The sequence below is a fragment of the Thamnophis sirtalis genome, unplaced genomic scaffold (assembly GCF_051295495.1).
Source record: "Thamnophis sirtalis isolate CommonGarterSnake01/CBP01778 unplaced genomic scaffold, rThaSir2_p1.2 scaffold_4, whole genome shotgun sequence".
In the NCBI taxonomy this organism is placed as follows: Eukaryota; Metazoa; Chordata; class Lepidosauria; order Squamata; family Natricidae; genus Thamnophis; species Thamnophis sirtalis.
In genome coordinates, this window is record NW_028261384.1 from 97675486 (window position 1) to 97703473 (window position 27988).

Genomic DNA, 27988 nt, shown 5'->3' on the forward strand with positions numbered 1-27988 from the left:
TTTCATAAGAGCCTAAAGACCTGGCTTCCAATGGGGAACAGTACAGTGGAGGTGGTTGATTAACAACAGATCCCAGCTCCCCCACATTCCATGCAATAGCAATAGCAATAGCAGTTAGACTTATATACCACTTCATAGGGCTTTCAGCCCTCTCTAAGCGGTTTACAGAGTCAGCATATCGCCCCCACAGTCTGGGTCCTCATTTCACCCACCTCAGAAGGATGGAAGGCTGAGTCAACCTTGAGCCGGTGAGATTTGAACCGCTGAACTGCAGATAACAGTCAGCAGAAGTGGCCTGCAGTACTGCACCCTAACCACTGCGCCACCCCTCCCCTCCCCATGTGTCTTTAAATTTTTACCTTTGCTTTTAATTTATTTATGTTTTAATGTAGACTATTTGTATACATATACGTATATGTGCCTGTAAGCCACCCAGAATTACCTTATGATAAGATGGGGCAGCTAATAAAATTTATACATAAATAAATAATAAAATTATCAAGATAATTTTGAACTTTGAACTTTTCTGAAGTGTTAGCAATCCATCTCCCTTTTTGTGTCATTTGCATATTTTAGTAATTTATGAAAATATTGAAGAACACTGGGCCCAGAGAACTATTGGAAACCTTATTCCATGTTGATATAAAATCATAAACATCTTACATTAGCTGTCGCTGTTAACCAGCTGTGAATTGTAATAGGAAGCCATTCTTTCCACATTCTAGTGTTTTAATTCAGCCTTACTTAAGTCTAAGTATACAACATCCATAGCATTCCTTTTGTCTAGTAATTTTGTTTAAAAGGAAAAGCAGAACTTTTATCTGACCTGTCCTATTTTTAACAAAATCATGCTGGCTTCAAGCAGTCACCTTTTCATTTCTGCTCGCATGCCTACATGTCAACTTTTCTAATGACTCATACTAAGCCATAAGAAAAATCACTAGCAATGTTTGAATTGATCAATACTATTTCTGTAAATGTAGCTATTGAGTTTGCAATTTTGTTGGTTAAGCATAATAGGAATGAAGTTGGTAATTTTCATGAATAACTACAAGATTAAATTCAGGCCTCTATAGGTTTCGTCTAACACTACAGAGATTAGATTAAAATAAACCAAACAAGTCATAATATGTGCTACTTTGATGTGTAAAGCCTATTGCTATCTCTCAGGGCTCATGACTTGGATCATGGAATCCTTATTTTACATTAACATATGTCAAGGATAGCAAATTTAAGGTTTTTCCAGATGTTGTTGAACTAGAAACTCCAGCTAACATGGCTAATAAGGAAGCATGCTCAAATGGGGATTATGTAATACGGTAATTAGGGAACCACAAATTATTCATTTCCTACTTTTATGAATGGAGCAAGGTAGAAAGGGAAAATCAGTTAGTTATTGATGGACAAGCCATGACTTTTAGGTACAGGATGTAGAGTGAGTACAATGAACCTCTTTCACATCAATTGAATAAGTGCATAAAATAGCCTAAGACACTTTGTTTTCTATAGTCTCTGAGCCACCGGCAGAGAAGGGAAATGCCAATGACCTTTTCTCTCTGGAAAAACACAGCTAATTGCTTGTATTTCTCTGTTCATTAGGAAAAGGTCCAAAATATAATGCAATGAGAGAACATTTGCATGTTCCTCTGGGTGACATCTCTTGATGTCCTTATGAAGGTCAAGAGCAGCCAGAGCTGGCTTAGAGACAAAATCTCAGGCCAACACTCTCTCGTCCATCACCTCTGATAATTTTATTTATTCTTCTGCATTGTAGCATTTTAAGGATGTTACTCATCCAGCAACACTTTTAGCATTCCCAGCAACATAAATCAAGAACCTTGTCACCTTTTTATGGCTACAACTAAATACTGATACCTAGTAATACAGCATCTTAAGTTCATTTAAAAGAAAGCAATGTCCTTCCTCTTGTAAGACTGTTGGTCTCTGATCCGAGATTGTTTTATGGAGGAGTTGAATTAGAGGGGTCCAAGATGAAGTCCTACCTTGGACAAAAGAACTGCCACAAAGATTTACAAGACTAAGAACCAGTTTCTGGTCACAAGGAAATGTGAAAAAGTTATTCTACAGAGAAAGATATTGGCAAAACTATAATCAGAACAGCAACAAACTACTTGACACTGTCCAAATGTTAGGGATTTCAGTTCCCATCAACTCCAACCAAAATATCCAAAGTAAAGCGCTTGTAGGAACTGTTATCTAAAACCTGAGGGTATCAAATCCTCTACTCCAGTACATATACATAATGTTAAGACACATACACAGAATTATAATGTGATTTATATTAATAATGCAAAGTATAGATATTTATGTTACTTAGTCTACAATCTGGGTCTGTCCTTGAAGAAGACCCAGAAGTTACAACTGGTTCCACATGCAACATGCAATTTTGGGCACTTTATGTTTCATTTGTGTTAAAACACTGCTGCATGAACTTCATTGGCTTCCAGTTATTTTCTGGGTGAGATTTGAGACAATGGTTATCACCAATAAATTCCTAAATGCCATGGTGCTAGTTTATCTGTGGGACTGCCTCTCCCTGAGAGTACTTACTCATTCCTACCAAGTTAGATAGGATGCGGTGCACTCCATATCCTTTCCCTTAAATGTTGCTATCTAGTTGGACCTCAGAGATGTGTTTTTTCCATGGCTCCCCTGACCATTTAGAGCAGTCTGTTCTCCTGAGATTTGGAGGGTCCCCACTCTTCTGAAGGGCTGTGAAGACCTGGTTCTTCACCAGTGCTGTGCTAAGACAGAAGTCCAGCAAATGTAAATATGGAATTAGTGGAATGTTGTAGCGCTATGATTGGGCTATATGGTGTTGTTGTCAGGTTCATATTTGTTCTTTTTTTTTTACTGAATGTTATTGTGAGTTCTCTAGGATTATCATGCATTGGATAGGTAGCCATATACATTTTCTACATAAAAAACTTTTTGGATCAAGGAATCCTTGGTGCATTTTCTTTTGCCAGATTCCTTGTTTTTTTACATGTTATTTACCCTGAACACAATTTAATGTTTCAAGTTTCAGGATACTTTACTCATTATCTTTTAAAACCCTGAAAAGATGCATGTATGTAATTCAAATCTCAACACTAACATTACTACAATAAGAACTGCGTTCGCCATAGCATGTTATTTTTTCTTGTGAATCAGAGTCACCTTCTTGTGTGTATCCCAAAGTTGCTTTTTCAAAAGGCAACCACACTTTGTTTTTCCTTGAAGATATTTCACTTCTCATCCAAGAAGCTTCTTCAGTTCTGGGAAGGGACTACACATCTTGTGTCTAGTACCTTCCAGTATGCAATGTTGATGGTCTCCCCAATTGGACTATTGGTCATCAAATGTTTTCCACATATAAGGCAAAGAGGCCCTTCCACAGCCACTCCAGGAACCTTATCAACTATTCCCTGACTAAGCTTAGAGACTTTTCTGCTGAAAGGACAGATATGGAGGTTGGAGAAAGTGGGATATAGATATAGATGGTGGATATCAGAGCATGCTGAAAAGGGAAGCCTGGAGAGGAAGTGCTGGAAATCATCCTTATCAAGGCCTATATAAACAGACTCCCCATCTGCCTATACCGCTTCATTTGGGACTTGGCTTATTTGTCAGGAACTAAATTGACCGTTGGCTTACCTGAATCGTCGTTCTCTAGGCGCTCCAAGTATGAGTTAACTGCCCAAGGACTGAGTTCAAAGATTGTGTAGCCACACCTCCTGCTCCCTTTAGGGAGTCAGTTTTAAAAAATGAAGAGATGAGGCCTAGAAGGATTTTGGTAACAGATGTACTATGTCCTCAGAGGTGGAACTCACGCTCCAGTGGACTACCCCAGGGTGAGTTCCCGCAGCGCCTAGAGAATGACCATTCAAGTAAGCCAACAGTCATTCTCCTAGGCGCTGCTTGGAGAGTATAAGCATGGGACATACCCAAACTATGTAGTCCTAGGGTGGGAAGAAGGAATGTCCTGGTTAGCAGGATCCACAAGGACCCATTGCAAGACCCTCCATTCAAAGGAAGCTTCAGCGGCTCCAAAATAATCCAACCTGTAGTTCCGGATGAATGGAGATGGCAAGGACCAGGTAGCTGCCCTGCAGATCTCCTTGATAGGTGCTTGCATGGCCCAAGCAGCCGTAATTGTGACGCTCCTCATGGAGTGAGCCGTTATACGAGGAGGAACAGGCCTAGCTTGATGTTCGTAAACTAGCTTAATGCAGGCGCGCAGCCAGTGTCCTATGGTGGAAGATGATACCTTCCTGCCCATGGAGGTGGGCTGGAAGTATATGAAGAATGATTACGACTTGTGAAAAGGGGCTGTCCTCTTCTTGTATACCCGCACTGCGCGGTGCACGTCCAATTTGTGCCAGACGCGCTCCCTGTGATGTCTGGGGTATGGGCAGAAGTAAGGGAGGATGACCTCTTGTGTTCTATGGAATAAGGAGTTAATTTTTGGGAGAAGTGGCAGTTCCAGTCACAGAATGATATAAAGGTCCTCCCTAACTGATAGCGCTGCCAGCTCCGAAATTCTGCGCACTGAAGTGATGGCTACTAGAAAGGCAGTTTTAAATGACAAATGTTGCAGGCTAATGGATCGAATTGGTTCGAATGGTGCCAATGTTAGGGTTTGCAAGATGATTGCTAGGTCCCAAGTAGGGTATCGGTGTACTGCCAGGGGGCGTAGATTGGTAGCCCCCTTCATGAAGCTACAGACCTTGGGCGTCTGCTGAATGGTTGAGAAGTGTCCCTGGACAAAATGGTGGCTAGAGCAGCCGTCTGCTTATGAAGCATGTTGGGGGCAAGGCCCTTGTCCAACCCCTCCTGGAGGAATTCCAGTATTTGAGGGATTGTCGCTGCGGTGACGATCTTTGAACTCAGTCCTTGGGCAGAAGATACTGGAGATAGTAAGAAGAGAACTGGAAACTTTCTGTATGGAAACCTGGTAACAATTTTAGGTCTCTTTTTTTTTTTGAAAAGGAAGTAGAATCCAATAAGACATCTATTTTCAGTCACATATTAAGTCACTGGAGCTATAATTGCCAACTTTTCAGCTATTCAGCCCATTCCCTGCCCTCAAGGATCAAGACAGGATCAAAAATGGAAATTCAAAGGTGATGCTTTTTCCATCCCAGCACAAACAGTCTGGAGAAAGGTGACTCTATTGAATTTTTGCTTTTCATCAGACAGCACAAAAGCTGTTCTACATAAATAATGCAATGCTTTATAGACCATGACATTAGATTCTTATTTGTGTTGCACAAGCCACCTGTTCAAAAAATTGTGAGTACCAACTAGCATTTTCCAATATTGATGCAGTATAGGGCATTGACAGTTGCTGTTCAATATGTATGGACAGAGGGAATGAGGGAGTGAAGATTTATTATGTTGGGTTCTTTAAAGTTTGCTAAACATATCATTGGTCAATTAGGCTGAAAATATTGGGATTTGTAGTTCTATAATCTTAGGGGGGTTAAAGTTTTCAAAACTGTACTGACAGACTTAATTCCAAATACCTCCATGACAAAATAGCCACTCATACACTTCTCCCCATCCTTTGGGGAAGGATAGAAACCAAAGCAGAAATTATAATAGTTCCCAACTTTGAATAGTCTCTTCCTTCGATAACAATAGCAGATTGTTATTACCAAGCTGAAAATTCTAGGCTCCTATATATTATCATCTTCCTTGTATTTTTAAAAGATTGAAATCCTGTTTTGCCCCTAAGCCAGCATGTAAAATCTCAGGGGGAAGGGAGAGAGGAAAAAAAGGCATCAGTTGTCGTGACATATTTTGATGCTAGTATTTGGATCTCCTCAATTCTGTACCAAATTACATGTTGTTATGGCAACCAATTGCTGCTGATTACTATCTATCACTATGTGCAACATGGTGTACATGTAAGTACATGTGTTGTGTGCATATACTGTATGTGTATAATCAAGTACGCATCATTTTTAAGCTTGGGGAGAATGCTTGTCTCTGCAAAAAGATAAAAGATCCAATTTGGAACACCTTCACCTAATGGAATTTTTGATGAGCCACACTTAGGACACACACGATAGCTTTAAGAGTTATAGACCTAGATTAGACTGTTCAGAAAGCAGTTTTCAATGGTAGAGAGTGGAAGACAGCACTTTAAAAAAACACTTAGAAAGAAAGAGAAAGTCTCTAATGGCCTTTTTTTGCAAACAAGCTGTCCAGATTGAAGTGGCACACTGATTCTAGAGCCATGGAACAGATAAGGAACTGATTTCAGGAATCATTAGATTTCCAGGCCTGGGAGAGTTCATATTTTACATTAAATTTCTTACCCCTTGTTAGAATAATCAGATATTCCAGAATTGCACAGGGCAGATGGCTTGAGCGATGGAACTCCTCATTTTAGTCCAGTCTATAGTAGCTAGGAATTCATGGCTGCCTTACAGTGCAGAGCAAAGGCAGGGTAATTGATAGGATTTAGAAGTTCTTATACTGGATCATCAGCCACCAGTATTGCCAACCTAAATTGCTTTTGGAATCCTGTTGGGGAAATATTACATCCTGGTTAATTGTCCTTAGCACAAGGACAATTTAAAGATATTGAAGATCCATAACTGAGCCTTCTGATTGTTTACACTGCTTTTAAGAGAATTTATCTAATATATTTTTGTAGTATAACACATAACACATAACTCAAAAGGGGAGAGGACAGAGTTACATTTGAGAAACAGGATGAGGAAAGAATTAAATTGCTTTTCCCTATAATGCATGTCCCAACTCACCACACATATACTCCCTTAACAGCTTTTAAATAAAATTAAAGAAGTGGGAGATCTGATCAAGTACTTTCAACATCTCATCTATTCCTAATATTTTCAATCCCTGTGGTGAGTTGACAAGTTGGTGTCATCAGCAGTATAAGCACTGGCAGGAAGATGTGAAATTAAATTCCAGCTCAGTCATGAAAGTCATTGGCAACTTGGTCAAATAGTAGACAAGTTCTAATCTATTTCTCTTGCATGTGTTTTCCAAGAAAATATAACAAATAAGACAATTACTATTATGTCTATCCACACACTCATGTTTAGGGTCTCCAGAAATACTCATTTAAGCTTTGCATATGTTTCTTTGTATAGGAGTCAGATCTTCTTTATATATGACATTGTCCTCTTAGCTAAGAAAATGGCTGGGTTTCCATCTTCTGAACAAGGAGGAAGGAGAAAAATATATATCATACAATTTGTCTGAGTTTATATAATGATTAAGTTATGATTTGCTTAAAGATTGTTGAGTAAACTATAACTGGATGGAGTTTTACAATATATTGAACCATAAAACCGTACTTTGCAAATCCTTAATCCAACATCAAATAAATCTCATTAATGGTATGAAGCCATAATTCACTTCTTACTTTCACTTTCACTGCCACCCTTTCACTTATTTTCCTTTTTCTCACAAAGATGAAGCTATACATAACCAAATAGACCTCTCATACCGTTTACACTTATTAGAATGTTATCTTTGTTCATGGTATTGTTTTTTTCATAATTAAAATCTAGTTTCCAGTGAGATGACAAACCCATATTTGGACTATATCATTTCAAATTGCCAACAGTAGTATTTGCACACTGGTGGTAGTCCACTTGTCTCTATTTACAACATAGTCCTTTCAGCAGTTCCAAGAAAGTCCCACACCCATTTACTATTCAAGTGAATCTGAGGGCATATATAAACTTCCAAGTGGCCTCCGCTATTCAGTCAGAAGTGAAGAAGCTTCTTGGATGAGAAGTGAAATGTCTTCAAGGAAAAACAAAGAAAGCCCAGTTGCCTTTTGAAACCACTTTTGGGACAACCATGACTTGGATGAATGAGAACCTCCACAGAGATTTCTGAGAAGCCTTTGGGTGTTTGCCCCACAGTCTTATTATGCTGCTACTGCTGAAACCTGCATTAATCTGGTGGAAGAGGAAAATATCCGCATATAGTACTACTGGCTGTTAATCAGCAGTACCTTTACATTAGTAAAATGCATGCAACCATATTGGTTTAGAAGGTAATCTATAAATATTCCAATTTGTACAGAATAATGTGAGCAACAATGAATTTTGATTGTTCTTATGGCATGCTGGCCAAAATATGCCCAAGCTAACCAGGACTACTTTGCCATTAGTGGGTAATGCTGCATGTGGCGCAAGCACAATGTAGCCTTTTGACATCGTATTAAAAGTAAGCAAGCCGAAGAGATTTGGATCCATTTGGAAATGATCATGCCTTATGAAAGATTGCTGCTTGGAATGTAAGAGGGATAAAAATATAAGGATTATGAGTTAATAAATTGAAGAAAAGAAAGAAAAATGAGTACATGGCTGACAAATGTAAGAAAAAGTATAATTGTATAATAGCAGAATGAAGGTGGCCTGATAATACAAAGTAAAAGCATATACTGGAGGTATCATGTAAAAGTGTAGGCTTACTTACAAATGAAGGAGCTAAATAAAATGCATGTCAGAAAATATATATTGGTGAAATGGAAGCTGCCTATGAAAACACAAATCACAGGTTGAGTGAATTCCTTATTAGGATCATATGTGTTGTGAGTGCTACTTTGTGCTGGTAGTCCTTCACAAACAGAAAATACAAAGATCTGTTCATCTAAGGAAGCACTCACATTTGTTTTGCTCTTTTGGAGGTAACAACAATGAAAGTATTAATTGTTAGAACCTTACATAGTGCTTTCCATTATGGCCTTCACTGAGATCTGAGGGAAAGAGAACTTTTCCTTCCAAGGAAACCTTCTATAGCAATATTCCCACATTTGGAGCTCTTAAATCTGTCTGTCTTCCTGTCTGTCTGTCTGTCTGTCTCTCTCTCTCTCCTCTCCCCCCTTCTCTTGTGGATGGCTCTCAGTAAGGTTTTAGCTTTGGTGGGATGTGGTGTAAGCCAGTATAGGTTTTTGGTTGGCCAAAATACATGACTGCATTTTTGAAACTTTTTTGTTTGTTTGTTCAATTAATTTATATAGCTGACCACTTCAAATACCTGGGTCACATACAGCAGTTAAAACTATGTAAAAACAAATAACAATATAAAATCAAATATACAAGCACATATAAAATCCATGCAACAAACCAGTCATTTAAGTGTAAAAAAACCACTATCAACAATCAAAATATAACAATTGGAGAAGTTCTACTGCATTCTCAAATCTCCAGTGGTAAAACCAGGCCTTATGAAAAGCTGGTAGGTTCAGGAGGATGAATTTTCAAGGACAGGCATTATGACAGGCTCTTCTGGGCCCCAACAGTGGACATTCCCTAACAGGAAGAACTCGGAGTATGTGTCTTCTGCCAGACCTAATAGGACAGATTTAATCAGGACAGTATGATAGTTCCTCAAATAATCTGGTACCATGACATGAAGGGTTTTGTAGATCATCAGCACCTTGAAGTAATCAGTGAAGTTCACAGACCAGAGGTATAATGTGTACTGACTAAAGAGTTCACATAACTGTCCCCACATAGCTGCCTTCTGCATCAGCTACGTGGACAGTAAATGTTTTGTCTGAAACCCAGAATGAGTTTCATTTTGGGTTTCAGTTTTGATGTTTGCTGTTTTTTGTGTGTGAACAAGCTAAGATTGTAGAGAGAGAAATATAAGATCTGGGGAATAAGATTGGTATTAATTAGATTTTAGCTGTAGGTCTTTTCACTGAATTCTGGCTTTTAATTTCTCTGCCTTATTTTTCTTATTCCCCTTCTATGCTTTTCATATTGTAGCTTACCCCAAAAGGGAACTGTATGATTGAAATCTATGATAAATGATTAAATACATGACTGGAGTATATTTTAGCTATATTTAATCAATTAATTATAAGTGAATTATACTGTAATTCAATTTTTGTCTTAGTCTAAGCCATTCCATTTTGGACAGCATTCTTAGTCAGATAAAATTGTGTAGCCTTGTGACAAAAATTATTTATTAAGTTTTTTCCTATCTTTGCATATGTCTTCTCCAAGTCTTATCCACATTCTCAGGGTCTGATTTTGTAGTTATGGCAATTCCAGATATAATCTTAAAACAAAATTCAGCAAAATATTTTTAAAATAGCGTAAAGACTAATGTATATTGCTGGTCTTTGATCGTAATAAAGATCTTACTTACTTACTTCTTAAATCTCAGACACTGTGTTGTTGCTGGTGCAACAAAAGAAGCACTGATTTTTTTTTAATCATATCCACAGCTGAAGTCATCTCTATACACTGCTGTTATTCTTGTACTGCTAATATTAAAACCTGGCTACTCCTCAAGGCAGAGCAGAGAGATATCTTAAAGTAAACACATGCCCACCGTCACTTTCAAATGCTAACTACTACCTTTACTGAAGAAAGAGTCAATATATATGAAACAATTTTGGATTTCTGCTTTGAAATCTAAACTCTATTGATGACAATGTATAAAATGACAGTGTTGCATTTAAAGTGGGGGAAAACCGGATTCAAATTTTTCCTCTTAAACAATGCCGGATAATTGTACATCATTCAAAGAAAAATATATATAATAAATAATAGCAGAGTAAACCATGTCTATTTTTGTTTACAGGTGGTGCTCAACTTACAACCATTCATTTAGCAATCATTTGAAGTTAGAATGGCACTGTAAAAAGTGACGTGAGCAGTAATTGCACTTATGAACACTGTAATATCCTCACAATCAGATAATCAAAATTTGAGCACTTGGCAATCAAAATGTACTTCCAATGGTTGCAGCATACTGGGGTCATATGATTATCATTTGCTACCTTTGCAGCTGGCTTCTGTAAAAGAAAATCAATGGGGAAGCTGGACTCATTTAATGACTTCATGATTCATTTAACAACCATGGCAAAAAGGGTCATAAAATCAGGAGTAACTCACTTAATAATCGTCATTTAGTAATATAAATTCTGGTCCCATTTGTGGTTATAAGTTGAAAATTTCGTATATATAAGACAAAATGTTACCAAACTCCAACCATGGTAACAATTAGGAATAAGAACAAATTTCTCAAGTTTGTTTGTTTTCATATTCTACATTTTCTTACCATCAAGGTTATTGTAGTCTATTTTCAGATTGGCTCATGTGACAATAATAGCGATAAAATTATGTAATGAAATGCTGTGTTGTCCTTTTTCAGAAATGCATGCACATTTATATAACCTTTTCCATGAATGTTTTATTCAGAGAACTGCACTGAAATAACTAACTGCATTTCAATTTGGCTATCAGTTTAATGGGAGAAAGGGTCTAACATTTAAAACAGGATTGTACCAGTTTCCCATTTTTTATTTATACCTTCCAAACACCTGGAATATATTAAGGAACCAATTGTGATAAATTCAAATGGGCTCTATGTCTATCAGTAGGTTTTGTTGTGAAAGCAGTAAAGCAGCTGTTAAATATGAAATGCTTGAGATACGTTTTGTTTCAGAATTTCCCCGATATGTATGATATTCATAGCTGGGAACAGAAGGAACAGACTTTACATGTCCTCACTGTAATTTTAATGGCATAAAAATGGGAGGCTGTCTGAGCAGGTAGTAGCATCAGTCTGATCTTGTCTAATTTGGAAATTATGTGGGGTCTGGCCTGATTAATACTTAGATGGCAGGTTATTAGGGAGTACCATGGCTATAGCTGAATTGGAAATATTTTTGAAATAGGATACAGGTGAATCATGTCTGTACTATTGCCAAAAAAAACCACATTTATTGAGAGCAGGTTTGGTATAGTGGTTAAGAGGGTGGCTTGGTAGACTATGAATTCTAGTCTTACTTAGGCATGAAAACAGGTTGAGTGACTTTGGGCCAGTCATTTTCTCTCAGCTCAACCCAACTCATAGGGTTCTTGTTATGGATAAAATAGGAGGAGGACATAATATTATGTATATTCATCACTTGAGTTACTTATAAAGTAATACAGGTGGGATTAAAAAAAATCCTACATGGAATTCATTAAATCATAAAGAGGCAAGCTTGATTTAAAAGAAATTTTGTGTTTGCTGGAATCTGGGAAGTATGGGAACTGCAATTCAATTCCATTATGCTGGATTCAATTCCAAATTCCATCAGCCAGCCAGTATAGACTGGCAACTACCCGGAGGAGAGCCTTCTCGGTGGCTGCTCCGACCCTCTGGAACGAACTCCCCGTGGAGATTCGGACCCTCACCACCCTCCAGTCCTTCCACGCCGCCCTTAAAATCTGGCTGTCCCGGCTGGCCTGGGGTTAACGATTCTAACCCCACTCGAATTGTATGACTGTTGTGTTCTTAAATGATGTAGTGTCTCCATGTTGTAAATTGTTTGTCCTCCCCCCCCCTTTTGAACTGTGAGCTGCCCTGAGTCCCCCCAGGGAAAAGGGCGGCATACAAATAAAGTGAAAATGGAAAAAAAAAATGAAAAATGAACTTCTACTTATTTTTAACACTAAAGATCAGCAAATATGAATGAAGAATGTAGCAACAGATAAACAGAACAAATAGTTTTTCTCTCACCTGTTTCACCCCATATTGGCAAGTACTCATCTTGCTGAATGTCCAACATTATCTCCAGTCCATTTCCTGTCCCACCCTTAAACGTGGTCAACAGTGGATGCCCCTCTTCGCCTGAGTTAAACATGTAGCATTTTCCATATTTCGTAAACACCTAGGGAAGAAAGATAGAAAAAGGACACTCAAAAATCATAGCTGATAAACATTCTTAAGGTCTGTGAACTTAATTTCAGAAACTCTAGGTATATAATACTTTATTTGATGCTATTTAATAGAATTTAAAGGACATAACTCTGGGTGGCTTAAAATTAAAAAAGAAGGAAGGAAGGAAGGAAGGAAGGAAGGAAGGAAGGAAGGAAGGAAGGAAGGAAGGAAGGAAGGAAGGAAAGAAAGTATACATCCAGAAGCCAAACTTTCCATAACAAGCAAAACAGAGACTCAACTACCACCTTGCCCAAGGCCTGGGAGATCAGCCAAGTTTTCAGTGACTTTCTGAATAACACCAGGGTGGGAATCATATGGATTTCTGTGGGGATGCTGCTTTCTCATTGAATCATCTTTCAAAGCCTAATTAACTGATTGAAACCTTTATATAAAATATTCCCTACAGTTCAAACATATGGATATACATTAACCATGAACACCATGAGTTATATCATTTGATTGCTTATTTTTAAATTATAGCTTGCTAAACCAGATCCTAATTTTTAAAAAAGCCGAATTAATACATGAATAAATGACTGTAAGTAATGTAATTAATGCCATTACATGTGTGATCATTATGCAGTAGATAAAATGTAGATAATGTAATATTGCAGAATGTTGTACCAGTACCAATGTAGTAGCTAAAACAGCAAATAAACAAAGTGTGGAATATTTTTACATCTTTTTCACAATTCCAAACTAATCATCTAAAGATTCTAATAGAGACAGCTTCACAAACATCTTGTTCTGCATCAGCATAGGGAATGTTGTTTCTTGTAGACACCAGCTTTATCTTGGAAGAAAAGTAAGAATGTACAATACTCAACTGCTTTATGCACCTATGTACTAGGAACTCTTTCAGCAAATTTATCCATTATAGTATTTATAGCTTTATATTTTACAAAAAAAAATTAAAGACAGCCAAAGAATATGGAATATTGTAATATTAAAACTCTTACTATAAACATATGTAACTGAAGTTCAATATTTAAGAAAAAAACCACTACTAACAGATAAAATGCAAATTAAAATGTACCTTTTCCTCTTCCCCCTTTTTTCAATTACAGCTAATATTTGCAATCCTTGTATATAAAGCACTGTGAGAAAATGTTCCTGTTTTTGCATAATATATTCTGCTTTTGAATTTTTTAAGTCTGAGGGTAAATAATAAAAAAATGTTTCCATTTGAAAATTATATATATTCTGAGGATTCCTAACACACAAAGAAGTAAAAAGTTCATAATTTAAATGAAAAATGTTTTAATAAATGCTATATACAAGGACAGAGACCAACAGGGAGCAGCTTAATGAACTAGTCCACAACTATAATAAATTCTATTGTAAGTCATGACAGTCATAAGTCAAGGCCCAAGATCAACACAATTTTACAACTCTTTTTAGGTGAATCAATTCTTATGTGCACTTTTTGCCAGAAACAATTTAAAAAGGCTGGAAACTGGGAAAAATGTAGTAAATTGTGGTCACATGAATATGGAATGTTGCAACCAGCCATAAAGGTGAGCCAGTTTCCAGCACTAGAAATGTGGTCATGTGACCACAAGTGAAGGATATGTGTGTGTGTGTGTGTCATCAGAACTCTGGAACTGGAATATGTAGCTTTTCTGGGGTCCATTATAATGTCAAATGCTTGTCAAGTAACTCATCATTAAGAACAGACTATGCACTATAGAAATAAGAAATTATCAATAACATGGAATGGAAGTATGTTGCATGCTACTATTTTTTGAACATTGACTCTGCTGCCAACTTTTGTTCAAAGACAGGATCAGTAAAACAAAAGGGTTTGTGAGAGGGAATTAATGCAGGCAACATTATTTATACATTAATGCAGGCAATGTTATATATAATTGAGAAAAAAGAGGTAATCAGAATATTGTCAGTTTTGGGGCATATCTGGAATCTGGACAGAATTGAGGGCTGATAAAATGTTGATGTTAAAAACAGATGCTACTCACAAAATCCTTCAGAACAGATGTAGCTATAGGTAATTACCAGTTGCTTACTTAGGGACATTAGAAGTTACAACAGACCCTGAAAAACTTACTTACACCCTAGATTCAAAATCTTTATTTCAACCTGCCCACTGTCATAGGATTATATTTTGGGCACTCAACACCCAGCTCACATTTATGGCTATTTGAACCATCTATGTCATGCTGACTGCAATTTATATTTTTTGCCAGAACCAGCATTTATTTCCAAATAAAGTGTCACTTAAAGATCAATGCAAAAAAGTCCATAAAATCAGATCTGGTCATGTTTTTTCCCCCTTTATGACTGCCATAGCTTGTGAATGAAATTAAGGCTCAATTATGGTCTTAAGTTGACAACTACTTGTCCTCACAAAGGTAAATTCATAAGGTTACTCGGTATTACCTCTTTATGCCTCATCACTCTGCTCTCCCATTCAAAAGCTTTCAGCTAGACTGCTTTCAGTATTAACCACTTATAAAGCATATCGTACTTGTGAATATCTTTTAGTTCATTTTGTCTTATGATATGGTCATTGTTGCATTCTATTATAGCATACATGGATTAAGTGAAAAATAAGTGATCTTTTACGCATTGCTTAAATCTGCATTTTCCATTTAGATTTTTTTTACAAGTTATATCATTTCTGGGGCCCTTGATTGAGTCCAGTCTATTACACTGCATCAATATGTTACACTATTTAAATACTTTATCTCAGAAGCAACCTTTCCCAATCTCATAACATTTAGGTTGTGAATCTGTTGGACTTCACGTCCCATAATCCAAACCCAGCACTGTTTATCTGACCAGACTTTATGGGAAGGGAGGCCCAGGATACTTGGAGATATCAGATTGGGGAAAACCTGATATAATAAAAAAATACTGAACTCCTTTTTCAAGATCTTTCAAGAGTCAATATTATATAAAAATGAAACAAAGCTGGTTAAAAAGCAAGATGGTTCATTTGCTCCTGGTAAGATGCTGGATTTTGTTTTTTCTGATACCAATGCAAATAGTATGATAATGGGCATAGATACCATCAAAATTTTAGATGAAAGAAACACAGCTTCTCACAGATCATAAAACATCTGGAAAGCAAAGAAGTGAACCAGAGCAGTGGAGATCCTAAGAGGCCTCTCCAAAAAAGGAAGGGGGTAGAGAAAGTAGAAGCCCTCACCAATTTGGCTAGAACCACCTATCATCAGAAGATCATGGCTGTGCACAAGCTTACACTTATGGCATGGGGTGGGGTTAAAAATGCTTGAGGCACAGTAATTGAGTTTGGATTTTTAAGTACCACTGTGTTTTTAGTTTGGCTTTCAACTTGTTAACATTTCTTAGGAGAATCATCAACATTTATGTTACCGGCTGTTGTTTTAAAACTTTTTAATATTTCCACATTAAAAAAAATGCTTAAATTTCTCCATTAAAATCTGCCACAGTGTTAAAAACATCATTAAATTTTTCTTTAAAGTATAATGTATTTTGTGGATTGGAATTTTTAATGCAGTTGAAGTGGGCAAAATCTAATTTTTATGGATGCCTATTAATGTGACCAACTAAAACCAACATTAGCTAGCCACTAGCTGACATTGACCATCAATGGTTTGATTTCTCTTAGAATAAAGGACATTAGTCCTTTATTTCTTAGTATCTATTCAAACTACAGAACCCTTTCTATCTCAACTCTTCTGAGAACTCTTATAAAGCTATCACAGAGGCTTCAGAGAATATTTTCTGACTATAAATATGCATGAATGTTGGTCGTGCTAGTTAAAGCTACAGCGTTGGTCATACTGCTTAAGGCTAGTACTGCATGCAAGTATTTTGGTCATACTAGTTAAGGTTAGTTATGCTCCTTATACAGAGCATATGCAACTCTTCACACATATATTAAAATCTCATTAAAGCTACACTATGCAGAAAGAAACTGATAATAGTGGATCCACAAGTCTTATAATATTAAAACTCTTAACGCATTCAAAGAAGCTGAATCTGGATTAAAATCAGGAAATACTATTAACAAATGAAATTCACTACTATAAGAGAACTCAAAGTAGGAATAATCAGACAGTACACAAGCTTATCAATGGAGTCCCAAGCATGACAGATGAAATAAGGTTTTAAGTAGAGAAGAAATATTCCTCTACTACTGTATACTCAATAGAAGCAAATGAAGTTTGATCTTGATACCTTGTTTGAAAGCAACCCAAGGCTTCTGTCTGACTCTTGCTTGATACTGGAAATAGAAACTCAGGAAATCCAAAGAGAGATGTTTTGTATGACAAACATGCAAGCAAAATTAGGGGTTAAGTCATATTTTATTGTGTGGGAGTATGAACAGATTTTCAGATGGATTCCAGATACTCAGGTGATCCTGAGGACCTCCAAGTGCTTCAATGACCCTCTAAAAGAATGGAAATGACCAGCTGTCTGCAAGGAATATAAATGCTTCCATTCCCCACCATCCAGTCAGAGCTGAAAGAAGCTTCTTGGATAAGAAGTGAAACATCTTCAAAGAAAAAAACAAGTAAGCGTCCTGAAAAGCGTCCTGTAAAGCGTCCTGTACCTTTGGGACAACCATGAATGACCTAGATGACTGAGAATCTCTAAGGGCTGTCATACTTTCTTATATGGTTAGTCCTTGGCATATAGTTATTCATTTAGTGATTGTTCAAAGTTACACCAGCACTGAAAAAGTGACTTATGACTGTTTTTCATAAACTGGGACCATTGCAGCATAAACCATAGTCAGGTGATCAAAATTCAAATGCTGGACAACTGACTAATATTTATGAGTGTTGCAGTGTCCCAGGCTCATGTCAACACCTTTTATGGCCTTCAGACAAGCAAAGTCAATGGGGAAGCCAGAGTCTTAATAACTGCATTACTAATTTAACAATTTCAATTGTTTCACTTAATAACTGTGGCAAGAAAGGTCGTAAAATCAGGAAAAAAACTACTTTAACAAATGTTTCATTTAGCAATGGTAATTTTGGGCTGAATTGTGATCGTAAGTTGAGGGCTACCTGTATTCTATTGTTCACATCCATATCAGTATCACATAATTGAGATAACAGGTGACTAGGCAGAAGAGAATCTAACTATTATCATACAGTGGAGAGCTTCAGCTCCCTCTGCTCTTCATTTCCCTATTAGTCTTCATTCTAGGCAATTAGTACTTTGGGGAAACAGCCATGATGACAACAGTTTATTTAATTTATAGCTCAACTACAGTGAGTCATAGTTATTCAAAGCCTGACCACTACTTCTTTTTTTACGTATTGCCTGAATATTAGCCATTACTTTTGAAATACCCTATCAAGCAATGCTAAATTGTGCTGATCGTTGGGCAGATGATTTAACATACCTCTAAAGACTGTCGAAAGCAATCACCGGTGAAACACAGCCTTCTCCTCATTTGTGGTTATGGCAAATCTAAATCAAAATAAGGAATCTTTGTTTTCCAGACACTGCTATTTATGGCATCTCAATTGAGAAGAGGAGGGGTGCTAAACTACTTTTATGACTCTGTCTTGTGCTTGTTTTCATTTTGGCTTTTCTGCTCAAATGGAGAAACAGAGAACTTCAATTTTGCCTCAAAATCTCAGACCCTCCCTCCATGTCATACCTAAATTCTGGTATTCACCTGATAACTTATGTTTCCTCCTCTAGGGAGGAAAGTATAGTCTGCATGGTTTTCTTAACAAGCCCCAGTTCCAGAAAAAGCCTTAGTACTAAAATAGGCTTTGACTTCAGTATGAAATTAAGTCTTCTCTCCCCATCACTATCCTCAGTCTTTTTATGCTTTCTTTTAGATTTTTATATTATTTAAAATTTCTCTGTGGCTGTACCCCTTTGGCAACAGGGGACAAATCATTCAAATGCTCAATACAAGCTATATTACCTCCGCTTTCTTTATAAATGGCAAACTTTCTATATCCAGGGGTTTTAGTCCCTACTGGTAGTACAACACTGAAAACCGACAATGCTATGTACACCTAGACTTGAGAGGATGCCTCTTTCTTTTTTCTCCTTTTCCCACCAACAGAACAAGTAATAATAGTCTGATAAATATTCTACTTCTCAGTCAGCAGGCTCAGAGACAGAAAATCTCCAGAATTTCATAGTGGGTATACTATGAAAAATGAACTTAGCAGAAAATAGGCCTCCAGGCTGTAGAGAGCTCTGTTATCCTTTATGAAAGAGTATGTGTTTACAGCCACTTGTCTGGAGTGGTAGGCTAATGTATTTTTGAGACCTGAAATGTTTTTAGCTTTCAGGCACAACAATATTAATAGCAATTCATGGCTCTTCAGACTCTTTCTGAAGTTGATGACTCCTCACTTAAATGCTGTCATGTGAAGTTAATAGCAAGATCCTTCCAATAAAATGAAAAACTTTAATATAACTTTCCTTGAGTTCCTTGACACATCTCCATAGGATGGTCTCATCACCAACACCTCGGATTGTGTTTCAAATATATCTACAGTACAAATTTACTATTTCGCACATAGCATCTACGGAGGTTATGAAATCACTGATATACAACACTGAAAATCACATTATATATACAAACACAAATGTAGTTTTAACTAAAGCATCAGCAAATCACACACACACACACACACACACACACACACACACACACACTCTGTGTGTATGTTTCTATGTCTGTGTGACTTCATACATTTGTACTGTATTGTTATGTATGTTCGTTGTGTGTGTTCCAGCATAATTCTGTAATGCCTCGAGTAATTTCAACTAAACTTGGTACACAGATGACTTACTCTCACAGAAACTAATTCTGTGGAGGTAACTCCTCTCGGGATGTGTTCTGTTACAATATAGCCTGTTGTCCCTTCAAATGGATTCTACTGTACTGCCGTAAAATGGTAACGGCTTCACAGTACTCCACGAGGGGGCTCCCTCTGGTAAGGGGAAAAATCCAACATTAGAAATTACATTTGGTCCTGATATTTCCCCCCCCACAAATAAATACCCGGACAATGCTAGGTTATCAGATGTGTGTGTGTGTGTGTGTGTGTGTATGTGTGTGTGTATGTATGTGTATGTATACACACACACACACACACACACACACACACATACATATGAACAGTACAGTACAAATGTATGGATTCTACTCTCTCACAATCCCTAACCCCATCATTTCTGATGTTCTCTGGAGATGACAGCTGACATTTATATCTTGAGTAGTACTGGACTTTGATGTCAATCTATTTCAGATAAAGATAAACCAAACATAGTGCACTGTGTGGAAAATGACAACTTTCCTTTCTAGAAAAAATGTAATCATTTTCAAAACAGTAGAAACTGTCTTTAGCTTCATACCAGCATTATTATTATTTTTAGCTTTTGCGAGATAATTATAACAAAGCTAGCAAGTACAACAGATTTTGGTGGACAATGGGAGAAAGAAAAGGAGCTGCATTAGATACCATAACAAATCTCATAACAAGCAAAATATGACAAGACAGTCCGAAAACAGATTTCTAAACATCTGAATCCAGCAGACTGAATAAGCTTGTTGATTTAATTGACTATAAGCTAAACAAAATAATTATCTTGCTGATGGTTGGACACATACAGGGCATATTTTAAAGCGCCCATTTTATAATCCTCAAGCAAGAACTGAAAACTGAGATTTATTAGAATAATAAAACAAATGGAAATTATTCTGAAATTTTTTGAAAAAAATAATCTAAATACAGATTATAGCATGAATATAATTTTATATTATCTTCATGTTAAAAGAGCACCTCTGAGCTTATTTGAGTGATTTATCAATAATCAGTATTGGTCTTTCCTGGAGTTTGTTCTCTCTGAAAATTAGTTATAATGTAAAGGAGCAAGAGAAGAAAACAAGATGGTTTATAACTCCCACCACTAGGTCCTAATACTAAAAACAATCCTCAACCAAGTGTTTCTTCCACCTAAAAATGATCGTATATTCAAGACGGCTAGTTCGGCCGAACCGGTAGTGGAATTCAGGCCTGGGCCGCAGCGACCCAGGCCTGCCATATCACTGAACCAGTTCCCTTGCTGCCACGGTGCTGCTGCCATTTTGATTTTTAGTGACTGAGCGTGCACAGTTCACTATAAATTGTTCTGTGCATGCTCAAAGAACAATTTACCTTGAACAGCGCACACATGCACAGCGCACACATTTCAGGCAGGTTGTAAACCAGTAGTAAAACCGGCAGCAACTCACCCTTGATATATTCACTATTTAAAAGAGGTGGAAGAAATTCCTTTATCTATGTCATTATAGCACCAAAACTGGGGTAGTTAAAACATTGTAATAGGGGCAATTATACTGGAAATTTTTAAGAAGATGTTGGATAACCATTTGTCTGAAGTGGTGTAGGGCTTCCTGCCTAAACAGGGGGTCAGACTAGAAGACCTCCAAGATCCCTTCCAACTCTGTTATTCTATTCTATACTATAGAGAAAGAGTGTAACTGGAATCTTCGACATGTTAGTTCTTGTTGTTTCATTAGAGCATTCATACTTAGATTATGAGCCCTTGGGATATAATTTTCATATTAAGACAGAAGGTAGGCTGTAAACAAATTTGTTCAGTCTTCGAAACAGCACTTAGCCTTCCTCAAATCACACTCTGAAAGAACAGCAGTCATTTTTTACTTTTCTTTGGTCAGTAAACGTAAATGCTGTGTTACTTGTCTGGCTGACATTTTTGTAGGCTGCCATTTCATGTAGAGAAGGGAATTAGGTCCTCCCATGAGAAGACCTGAACAAGAGGCAGAGCCTGTAACCTACTTGCTAATTGGGGGACTCAGGATTAGGCTGAGGTGCTTTGTTACACTGATTATACACAAACAAAACGACCTTCAACAGTATTCTTGTTTTCAGCCTTTGTAAAATGTCAGAGACCAGGTTGATGGACATTTGCTTAAGGTTTTCTTACAATGCCTTCAGCTCATCCTCTACTCTGAGGCTCCTTACACGGCTGATTGATGGCACAGACCTTCAAAGGAAATATATGTAACATTTTAAAGAATGGTTTTAGAAATGGATTGCATTATACATGGGCCAGAGTGTTGATAGAAAGCAAAACCTGTCTATATCAGAGTTTTACTCTACAAACAGGAAATATGAACGATGTGGCTTGCTCTTCTTATCAATCAAACTTGGTTTGATTGTAATATAAATGGTACCATTAGTCCTCATTTAACAATCATAATTGAGAACTAGAACTCAGTTGTTAAGCAAAACAATCAATCTATGAAACTGCAACTGTGATTATGATCTTATTTCAGCTTTCCTTTGCTTTATAGATCTATGAAAATCATAAATGTGAACATTGGTCATAAAATTACTTTTTGATCACTGTCATAACTATGAATGGTTATTAAACTAGGCAATTGCTAAATTAGGACTATGTGTAAAGAATCAGAAACAGAACATGCAGAAATATCTATCCCAGCAACACTCACTCACAACAAGATTTGCAGTCTTAACACAGTTTAGTGATACTGTATTCCTAAATATAACAATAAATATAAACAAGGAGATGCGGTGGCTCAGTGGCTAGGATGCTGAGCTTGTTGATCAGTTTTGCGGTTCAAATCCCTAGCACAATGTAATGGAGTGAGCTCCTATTAATTGTCCTAGCTTCTGCCAACCTAGCAGTTCGAAAGCATGTAAAAATGCAAGTAGAAAAATAGGAACCACCTTTGGTAGTTAGGTAACAGCATTCTGTGAGCCTGTGGCATTTAGTCATGCCGGCCTCATGACCACGGAGACGTCTTCAGACAGCACTGGCTCTTCAGCTTTGAAACGGAGATGAGCACCGCCCCCTAGAGTCGGGAACAACTAACACATACGTGCGATGGGAAGCTTTACCTTTATTCCTAAATTCTGGTATGTACATACACATAAGAGAGTGAGGATGAAGTTTCAATCTCTGAGCTTGTGGATTGGTTTCCAAATGTTTCATTACCAGATTAGGTAACATCTTCAGTGGAGTTAAGGGCTTCAAGTATGGGTGTGCCAAGCCCTTATAAACAGAAGAACACTGACATCTCCTAAACCCTGCTGAAGATGTTACTTAGCCTGGTAATGATATGATCATAAACCAACCCACAAGCTCAGAAAATAAACCTTCTCCCTCATCCTATTCCCATGCTACAGATATTCGAGAGTGTTAAAATAACTGGAAAATGTACGTGTGTGTGTGTGTGTGTGTGTGTGTGTGTGTGTGTGTGTGTGTGTGTATTTCATCAATTTATATGACTTCCAATCTCACAATGGAAACTGTGGGTGAATGGTTAAAAAAAAGGTTAAAAAACCCTAAGACAACAAAAACAATAGCAATCACAAGCATAATGGCATTTGAGGACAATCTAAGTCAGCCCACACGACCATAGTCATTTTTAAAGAATTACACAAATGGACTCAGCCAACTGTGCCTGAGGGAACATCTAGATTTTCAAGGACTTAAAAATGCCACCACAAATCTCAGGGAATTTGATGTTATAAAAAGCAAACACTGCGACAGAAAAGGCGTACTTCCCGAATTCTGCCAAATGGCACTGTCTGATAGATCAGAGTCACGGCATGCTCATCTCCCTATATGTGATGTGCCAGGCAGAAATAACTGAAGATAGGCAGCCACACACTTTCATGGTTAAAGAGCTTTGATAGTCACCAGCACTTTAAACTTTATCCAGAAGCTTATTGGGAGACAATGTACATCTTGGAATAGTTGTGCTATATGGGCATACTGACAGAAGCTCCTAAGTGTCTTCACTGATGCTTTCTGGATCAGTAGCAACTTTCAACATGTTTTCATGAGTATTTTCAAGTAGAATGCAATTGCAGCAATCCATTAAGGGAAATTGTCAAGGCACAAGTGATTGTCAGTTTCCCTTGGTCTAGGAAAAGGCAAGATTGGTGCACAAGATGAATATATGCAAAGATCCTCTGGCCAAGACTGCCATCTGTTCCTTGAACTGAAAGTTTAGAAAAGCTCCCAAAATTGATAATAGTTTTGTTTGGGGCAGTGAAATCCCATCAAGAACCAAGGATGGAAAATTCCTGGATCTCGGACACCATAAAAGGCAAAAGTCACTTGGTCTTCTTGGCTTGAGTTGAAGCTAATTCTGCCTCATCCAGAATCCTACAGCCTCCAGGCATCAAAAAAAAAACCTCAACAGCAACTCTTAGTTGCTTGAGGATACAGATGAACAACTGAGTATTATTAGCATACTGACAATACTTTTCATGAGCTATCAGATGCCTTCTCCCCAGCAATTTCATGTAGATATTAAACAAGAACGGGGAGAGAACAGAACCTCCACAAAGGGAGACTTGGGTCAGACTGCCTCTATCAACACCAATCATCTCTGGAAGTAGGAAAACTACCGCAACACTATATCCCCCCTTCCCTCCCCACGCTTCTCCTCTAAGCAGATCCAGATCCTATCATTGATGGTACTAAAAATACCTGGGATATCAAAAACAAGAAAGATGGACATACTATCCCTATTCTTCTCCCTCTAGATGTTGTGAACACAGTCAATACCATTTCAGTTTGATATCTAGACCTAAAACCTGACCACAAGGGATCCAATTCATAGATTATAATAGAATAGTAAAGTACAGTACAATACAATACAATACCAGCAAAATTGAAGAATGCTGGAAAAATCTGGGGTGCATCTGTTCTTTTTTTCTGAAAAGCACAGTTATGAGTTTCTTCTTCCTCTTTTTGTAAGTACTTAAAGTCCTGAATCTTGGCTGAAGTGTGATGAATTACCTACTTTATTTTCAATTTCTTGAGCTGTGCCGTATGGTATTTTAGATCTTTCGCATCCTTTTCCCAGTGCATGTCTTGTTCACAAGAGGAGCCAGACGATCAGCCTTTTGAAGTAGCTATATTCCTTCCAAATTCTTGCATTCAACAGATTCCTGCTGTTTCATTTCAACTGCAGTAAGATTTTTAAAAACAACAGGCTCTTCTGCTTTGTAAATTGATTGCTTTCTTCTTTCTCCATTTTTTCTCTGTAGCCCTATTTGCGACTGGTTTCTCTCTAATCTTCCACTTTTATCCCAGAAAGAAAAGAGAGACATTTAAGAGGGGGAAAAAGTCGTGAAGGGCTGCTGCAAGGAAGCTTACTGGATTATGATTTTTTAGAGAGAAAAGGGTAAGTTCACATTTTCAGAAAAAGCCATTCAAGCTGATGGGGGGGGGGGGGGGAGAAAATGACATCTACATTATTACCCCTTCTCTATAATTTTGTAGAAAAGGTGGAGCAGAAAGGAACTTCATTTTCAGTGTTAAAGGCAATTTTACCATATTCTTGCTAGATGGCAGAAATGTTTTTGGCCATTGTTATTGAAAATATTTTATTTCTTTTACTGAGGCTTACAGGCTGTTTGAATCATGAATTGATCAAAATGGATTACATTACCAGTCACAGAGAAGAAACCCCTAAAAATTAAAGTCTTGAACAATTTACCAAGGCACGAACTCTTAATTATGTAGAGTTTACTTCAATTTTCTGACGTAAGATAAACTGTACAATGCCTATAGTAATGATTTTAAATTGTATGTCTCTACGGGTGCACACGGTGTGTGCACCCAGAAATAATTTATAGTAGAGGGGGAAAATTCTTTATGCCAGAGTATAAAGGTAGATGCTATAAATATGAATAAAAATAATGAAAAGCTTAATGGTTCAATTACAACCTGCTTCAATCACTCCGTCAAAAGCCAGGGAATAAAATGACAAATCACTTCAAAGCCTTCTGAAAGCCAAAGGAAACAGCTGCTAGGATATATTACTTGATAACAGAAAGCTGCCTGGGACTAGCCAGCATGGTTTTCAATTGTGCCAGCTTATTAGGATCTTGCCATAAGCAGCTGTTTGCAGTCCGGCATTCTCACATGGCTTTTTCGAAAAGTCCACCTGCCAACATTAAAGAAACTTTTTCCTCTAGGCAATGATATCCTTACTATGTTGAACAGTTATTAACTTTTAATTTTTAAAAATGTTGCTTCATCTTGTTGCTGAATTAAAAAGCATTATGAAATGCAAGATAATTGTTTTCACTATTGTTGCCCTTAGCTGGGAAAAGTAATACAAGTTGATTTTCTTCCTACTAGACAAATGAATACAATTGTTTGTAAGGCTAGCTACAGTTGCTTCCTCCTGCTTTTCTCAATTAGTTCTCTACCTCTTCTATATATCTCAGCCAGTTATCTGGTCTTTTTTTTAGGTGATTTCCCATGTCTTCAGATTTGTAAGTAAGTCAATAACAATTGTTAGCTTTAAGAAGCTTTATTCTTGCTAAGTGGAAAAATGGGGAAAAATTTCCTATACATATTAAGTTCATTTCTTATTGTAATACATATAGGAACATTTCCCAGTTTGCAATGGACATTTTTCACTTTATATCAGGCCATCCTTGACAGAGATTATGGGAATTGAAGAAAGCATATCAGGAGGACAGAAATCTTCAAAAAACTGCTATAACCCAACTTTTTCCCAACCTAGTGAACTCCAGATAATAACAAGTCCAGAATTGTAGGGAGAACAAATTTTATAAATAATTAAACCCAACACGTCTGAAGGTCAGTTGCCTATAGAAAACCAGTTTAGCCATAATTCCAAATAGACATCCATATACAGTATTTGTATCTGGTTGTAATTCATTACTTGGGGCTGGGAGTTGAATATATAAAAACAATTTCCATTATTTATTTAAAACATTTATAGAGCCGACTATCTTGTAACCAAATTAAAACAGCATAAAAGCCACCAGAAAACTAAAACACACTAAAACATTAAAAATATTAATCTTCCTGACTTAAGACTTTGATAAATAGTGGTGAAAAGTGATGAAAGAAAATGTGTTAATCCTCCAGAACTATCTTTAATCCAGGTTTGAAAAAGATCACTTGGATGATTCAACAGGCTACTGGAACAGCATTCTACAAGCAGAGATAACAGTAAAAATATCTGGCTTTAACGAGAAATGTTACGTTTGAAATAAAACACTCATTCTCAAAAAGAATCTCATTCCAACTATAAAGCATGGTGAATCGAGTACCATGGTTTGAGGCTACTTTACTATTTAGGGCCTGCGTAGTTCACAGACATTGAGGGAATAATAAATTCTAGATTGTACTAGCAAGTTATACAGGAAAATATCAAGATAGCCAATTCATCTGCAAGCTGAAGTTTAGATTAATGTGGCTCAATACAACAATAATTCTAACTATACATCTGCAAAAAAGAGCTTAAGTAGTAGAAATGTCACGTTTCAAAATGGACAAGTCAATGCCCATCTGGGCCTTAAACTAAATGAAAAGCTGTGGCATATGATTTGAAGTAATAGGTTTGCAGGAAACCTTCATAATATCAATGAGCAAAATGTTGGATTGATCGTGGTTTAAATAGGTTACTTAGTACAGGGCCAATAAATTCTCAGAACTTTCTTCTCCTTGATCCCCAGAGTTAATTTAGGGTTTGAGCTAAAAAGGCTGCCTTGAATCACAAATACTTTGGAATTAATTCTTTAAAAAAGAAAACATGTGCAATCTTTTTCAAGTATCCTGTTTTCCATGCAAATGAAATTTTGAAGAGGCTGATCTTTTTCTGCAATTAGCCTCAAGTTAATTAAAAAATAAAGCCTTTAACAGGTGTTTATTTCACACTACTTAAGTGAAGCTGAGACTTGCCTATCATTATCGGATGTGTTACATACAATTCTGGAACTGAAAAATTAAAACAGAAAAGGAACCTAAAAAAGATTGATAATTGTTTTGCAAAATGATGTCCTCAATCCACAAAGAATTTAAGTTTGAATTGCTTTAGGCATTTTAAATATTAATAGAATTGTTTAAAAAAAATGCTGGTCAGATTGGGAAAAGAGAAGGAGGAATGATCAACATACTGGTCTCTGTATATTTATTAGATTTGGATTTCTGCCTTTCCTCCTTCCCAGAAATCAATTCTCTATCATCAGTGACAAAGCTGAGTTGGACACTAGTTTGTCAGTGTGCTTGCATGCGCCTCATCTGCACTGCCTTCTGTGCATGTGCAGTGCTCACGCTTTACATCGAGGCAGGTGGGCGGAGCCTCCCGCAGCCACCGCTACTGGTTCTCCCGAACTGGAGAGAACCAGCTGAATAACACATCTGCCCAAAATCCAGGATCACAGAGTCCATCATTCAGGCAGTTGTAACTAAAGAAAAAGAACACAAGTCTGCCATCAATTCC

The 27988-nt window shown here is 37.1% G+C and overlaps 1 protein-coding gene across 5 annotated transcripts in view; it reads right to left on the reverse strand.

Moving 5' to 3' along the window:
* Nucleotides 1-27988, reverse strand: part of LOC106542356 (acid-sensing ion channel 2) — a 571660-nt gene that overhangs the window by 62208 nt on the left and 481464 nt on the right. For all 5 annotated transcript variants that reach the window (XR_015696429.1, XM_087713522.1, XM_087713520.1 and 2 more), the window contains exon 2: nt 12523-12673. Coding sequence is in view for 4 of the 5 variants with exons in the window: in XM_087713522.1 (XP_087569648.1) it covers nt 12523-12673 (151 nt within the window). In the remaining variant the exon portion in view is untranslated. The remainder of the gene's footprint in view (nt 1-12522; nt 12674-27988) is intronic.